Here is a 5,745-nt window from a genome sequence, read left to right on the forward strand (position 1 = left end):
TTGACTTCTCTCTCCCAAAGCATATCAAGGATACAAAGAAGAATCAAAGATGTGTCAGCTATGTCAGAGTTATTTGTGATTTAAAACAAACTAAAATTGCATTTTACTGTGTGAATACTGTCTGTTTAATGGGTGGTTTGGTTGATTAAAGAAGAAGGAATAACTGTAAAGTGAGGATGTTCTGACCAGGCATCCAGCTATCGGCTCAGGGCCTGATTAAGGCATTGTTAAATGAACAGCTTTGGGGGCCTGTGAAAAAATGAGTTCCTGATACGTCTTGTAGATGTACTAATGTTATTTTGTCAACTAAACCTCCAATAAGTCATGCATTTATGGTCTGTTCTGCCACTGCAAAATAAAATCAGGACTGCCAGGGCACACCATTCTTTTGATCTAGTGAATTCTGGTTTTCTTTGTCAAATTGAACTATTTTTTAAAAGTTAATTCATTTCAGTGACTCAATTAAAAACTGAATATTCACATCGAAGATGTTTCCAAGACGTGTTATATTGTCTGCAGATGAGGAACTGGAGCATCACTGAATTAAGTTGCAAGCCAAATTGTCTAGATGTCGTGTCAATACAGAGAATAAATTATGTTAATGTGGCAGGTACAAAATTTGTTTCACATATATGCATTGCAAGAATAGTGTGGCGTTACCCAACCCGCAGGGGGCGACATGGCGCAGCGGTGTTCTCTGTCTTCTTCTGAAGTTCCTTCATAAATACAGATTCCAGAAGCTACGCCATTCCGTGGTCCCATCTCATCTCCTGCATTTCAGGTTAGTAATACCGACTGAAAAACCACATTAGCAGTATAAAACCGAGTTGTACTTTGTATAAATTTTTCTGGCCAAATAGTTCTAAGGTGCGGTTTTATTACTGTATAAGAGTTGTTACTAGCCGATTAGTTTAGCCAGCCGTTAGAGAACCGTTATATGTGTTGATAAGGTCTAAATATAGCGACATAGAGGTACTTAGTCGAGTTCGGTTAAACCTTAATTAAATATGTAAATATATCTTAATATTGAAAATTATATATCATTTATCTAATATATCTAATATTATATATTATATTTTATTTTCTATCGTAAAAGACAATAATATTGGTGTTTTTTTGGTTTTAACTTAATTATTTGAGTTTAATGTCATTTGAGAATTTAAGTTTGGCATTATTAAGCTGAAAATTAAAGAAGACAAAATGAGACTGATGTATTTTGATTTTGAAATATTTGATCTTAATATTATTAAAGAATTTAAGTTTGTTATATTTGTTTTTAATATTTGAGAATTTAAGTTTGTTTAATGGAGCAGAGGATTGAACAAGATAAAAAAACTGAAATTTAAACACTGAAAGTGAAAATACACTTGGTTGAATCAGTCTGAGGTTTGAATTAAGACCACTATTTTTTGTATTTCTGTTATTTGTAACTTTTCTTGTAATGTTCCGACAGGTAATGTCCTGTTTTGCAGTGCCGGGAGACCAGTCACATTCTGGAGGAAGACCTGTGTAAAGATAATATCTGGACCCCGATCTCAGACCTCAGAAACGCAGAGTGCTGGATTCTCTGGGAAGTCAGAGGCAGGTGTCTTAGATGAAGTGAGGTCTGCTATGTTAGCGCTAAGGAGAGTCATGCCAAGGCGAACCTGTTGATCCATTCCATCCGTAAATTTGAGAAACTCTGGTCCGGAAGATATTTCTTCAAAGGTATCATGTGAGTGAGTGTAAGAGCAGAGAAGGAGGGTGAAAAGAAGAGGGAGGGGGTAAGGAGAAGGGGAACCAGTCATTCTGTCCCCAGCACATTGTTTTGGGACACTTTGGGTCCTGATAAGCGAAGGCTTCCATCCTAGTCAGACATCCTTGAGCCTGTTCTTCTGAAGTGATGGTCACATTGTTGTTCTTGTTGATAAAATGAAAAATGTTTGCAGTGAGCAGCCTTATTCCATGTTTGTTAAGATTGCGTCCTCCTCTTCCAAAGAGGTGAAAGCGCTGCCAATAGATCCAGAGGTTATCGATTAAGGTCACTGAGCTGGCAGAGCAGGTTTTAATCAGCCATTTGTTTATCATGTCCAGCCTGGAATGTTTTTCGTCTCCCCATTGAGGCGATGGAATTGGACCACTGAGAAATAATTTCATTTTTAATTTTCCCATAGTGTCCAGAAGGATATTAAATTTCAGATTTTTGCTTTGCCAGATCGTTGGCTCCAACATACACAACTAAAGTCTCAGTATTTGGCTGATCAGTGGTTAAAGAGAGCACTTTGCAAGTCAAATCAGATACAGTATCACCAAAAAAAGAAACCACTCTCGTTTTCTTGGGGTTGCAAACATGACTGATTCCATTTACTGCCTCATCTCCAACAATAAGCACTCTTTGCATACCTTTCGTTTTCCTGGTGGTCACTTTGTTCTTCGGAGCTTTGGGGGGTGGATGCGTTGGTTTAGCCTCATTGTTGATGTTTGAAAGTAGGTTTTCACTCAGAGGCTCAGGCTGGAGTGCAGAAAATCTGTTTTTCAGTGGGATTCCCACGGAGTCAGAATGTTTTGAGGCTTGGGCTGGTCGCTTTGTCCTTGGGAGCGGGGTCGGTGGAGCCGTTTTGGTTCCAGCTGCTTGTTTGCTATTCTTTGGCGGAGCAGGTGTTGAAGTTGAAGGTGGGTTTCGGCTCAGAGCCGGCCACGCTGATTCGTCCAGGTGAGGGGTTCTCCCCATTAGTCGTCTCATGGGATCTGCAGTGTGAGACTTTTGTTTCAGCTTGACGCCCTGAGCGAGCCAGGGTGAGCTGCTTGGTGCGGGGCGTATGACCTCTCAGCTGATTTGAGGAAGAGTTGTTTCATTTCCACAGGTAGCGTTGATCTCAAAGTTCACCTCCAGCCGTTGAATCTTCGTTTCTAAAAACTGAAGTCGTTGTAGAATACTGCTAATGTCCTTGGGGTCGGACGGGGACATTTTGCCCTAGTTCAACTTGGAGGTGAAGAAAAGTAAGGTAAAAATAAAAGTGAGAAAATCTCCCGGTCCTTAGGTTTGAAGTAATCCAGTTATAATGTCGATAATGTAAATATAACTATAAAAATTGTGACTTTAAAAATAATTCACAGGCAAAGTTATCAGTAAGGACGAGAGAGAGCAGGATAAGCTGTTCCTCCTTCAGCTGCCAACCTTTGTTTTATCCATCCATCCATCCATCCATCCATCCATCCATCCTCTTACACCTTTATCCCATCGGGGTCGGGAGGGGTGCTGGTGCCTATTTCTTGCTATCAACGGGCGAGAGGCAGAGTACACCCTGGACAGGTCGACAGTCCACTGAAAGTTTTTTCAACATATAGGCAAAAAATAAAACAAACAAACGAAAAAACTTGTTTATTTACTTAATTGCCTTTGCAGGAGTGGGAAAAATACATATATGGTTTGGCTGCAAAGAAAACTTCTGACTTTCTCATTCTGTCCATTTCTGGACTAGCCTGGCAAAAAGCACCCCTTGTAGTTCACTTTGCTTCATGCAGAGGGTTTGGGCTGTCAGTTGTTGAGAAACGATTGCTTCCTGGACACACAGACTGATGTTTGAAATTTTTCCCAATCACTAACGTTTGCCCGTGATGTATGTAATGTGCCTGTTCGACTCCAAGAAGCTTACCGAAAATCATCATTCTCCATTACGAAGAGAGAAATGCTGATCCGAACAAGACAGCTGTTGCTGCTAATTCAATATTTGGAAGCGTGTCCTACTCGGACTGAACGGCTTCCTTTACTTCCTCCACTGCCATTGCTAGAACTACAGGCAGACTTCAATAACAAAACAGCGCAGAAAATCAACATTGTCATTCACAACCTCTCCTTCTGTTTGCCGGTCAAAAATCAACCAGAGACAATCCTAGTCTAGGGGAGCAAGCACAGACTGTGCTGGAAGAGAGAAACTTTTTCTGAACTAGATGCCCAGAGCACTACAGGCAAGGGTTGTCTCGGTCCCTCCACTCTGGGTCAGGCAACCTGTTATAAGGAAATGGTGCCACGACTGTCACAGGAACGCACCTCAAAGCCCAGGTACCACCTGCTCACCTCTACCTTCAGATAATATTACTACATTCCGCACTGCTTCTGACAAGATTTGGGTTAGAGGCAAGATGGACTGGCATATGGGGCTACTAGGACATTCCTGGTGGGCCGCTCTGTAGCGAAGGTGAGCAGCTGTGTATAGAGGTTATTGCAGAACCTTCACTATTAAAGAAAGTTTTAGCCCGTATCATTTGGAGCTCGTAAAATGTCACACATAGTAGTGAAATTACTGTCCCACCAATTTAGACCGTAACATAAAGCCAAATAAATCAAGATGTCCCAAAATTGGTACTTAAAACGTGAAATTTTAATAAATGCTGAGATTCATTTGTCAAATAAATTAATCTGTCTATAACCTGATAAATAAGTAATGGAAAATATAAGTATATATTTTGCAATTGAACTTATTTGAAATGTTATAAACATTTTCACACTGTGAATAAAGTTGCACCAAGGCCAGGCAGTTTATTTGTAACCCATAACACATTTTAATATATTTTGGTGCTCAACCATTCAGTGATTAATTAAATGACAGAAGTGTTTTAATTTATTCTCTCACTCACAAAAAAACTATTTGCATATCAGATATTTTACAGTTTTATCATTTAAAACTTGTTACTTCTTCTTAATGTAGATAGAGAAATACCTTCCATAAGCACATTCTTATTATATTGTAAAATGCTTAACAGGGTCACACTTAATCAGATGAAAAAAACATTTTAATTATGCATTCTATTTGCACATTGTATACTGAGAACACATTTGACATGTTACGTTCTAATAAAAAGATAGGTTTAAGTGACATATAATTCCACACAGGTCAAACTCAAGTTTGCTAGATAATTCAACGAAGCTTACAGAATAAACTGAGACAACAGTAAACCAGACATTTATATTCATAGCCATTCATTATAGTTTGTGTGCAATCTTGCTATCTCTAACTATAGAGTGGTTGCAGTTTCTTCACAAACTAAACATTTCATTCAGACTTTCAATGGCGTCCTTCTTACTGAAGTTTTTCCAATGCTGAGGAATTTCTCCACTACCCTGAAATTTCAAATCATAGTAGACTTCTAATTCATTTTGAAAGTGGCAGATAAACCATTTCCAGTAGGCCAGCATAGAGGCATCAGCTGTAATGCTCCATGAAGCATACTTTTCTCCTGCAGTTGGATATTGTTTAAAAGGAAAAGCCTCCTCTGAGCCAGCATCAGCGTAAAAGGCTCTGTCACTTGCAACTAATGTGGTGCAGAAATCAATGACCAGATCAACTGTTCCTCTTACATGCCAACCTTCGACTCCAGAGGGTCGATGAAAAGGAACACTGTGCTTCTCAGGACTGTGGTCCTTCAAAGTGTTGGTGCAAACAGCAGCACAGAATGGACACCTTTCCCAGCAGCAGTTACACAGCTGATCAATCAGGATCTGATCAGGTTTCAGCCTGCAGTCATTCACCTTTTCCAGGGAGAGTTTGCTCATCTCTGTTGTGATGCTTTTCAGGCCTTTCTCTATCTCTTCTTTAAGGAAGTCAAAATTGTTTATGTCACTGAAATTTTGACAACTAACGGTATCAAGTGTCAACTTTGGCTTTAGTTTACTAGAAAATTCCTCCACCCATGTTTCTATGTCTCCTTCCTCCTTTTTGACTTTCTCTGTTGCCTCAAACAAAGCCTGACTGATGACTCTGCTGA

General features: G+C 39.6%; 1 protein-coding gene and 1 long non-coding RNA gene across 2 annotated transcripts in view; one reads left to right on the top strand and one right to left on the bottom strand.

The window, feature by feature from the left end:
* The first annotated feature begins 2,273 nt into the window (after positions 1–2,273).
* LOC107837111 (uncharacterized) lies at positions 2,274–2,896 on the top strand. Its single transcript, XR_001663099.1, has 2 exons — positions 2,274–2,586; positions 2,638–2,896. It is a non-coding gene; the product is annotated as an uncharacterized LOC107837111 (long non-coding RNA).
* Positions 2,897–4,353: 1,457 nt separating this feature from the next.
* Positions 4,354–5,745, bottom strand: part of LOC103143615 (interferon-induced very large GTPase 1-like) — a 1,658-nt gene continuing 266 nt past the window's right edge. The window contains exon 2 of the mRNA XM_007560217.2: positions 4,354–5,741. Coding sequence (XP_007560279.2) covers positions 5,018–5,741 — 724 coding nt within the window. The 3' untranslated portion in view covers positions 4,354–5,017. The remainder of the gene's footprint in view (positions 5,742–5,745) is intronic.

This window comes from Poecilia formosa, unplaced genomic scaffold, assembly GCF_000485575.1.
Source record: "Poecilia formosa unplaced genomic scaffold, Poecilia_formosa-5.1.2 Scaffold114, whole genome shotgun sequence".
In the NCBI taxonomy this organism is placed as follows: Eukaryota; Metazoa; Chordata; class Actinopteri; order Cyprinodontiformes; family Poeciliidae; genus Poecilia; species Poecilia formosa.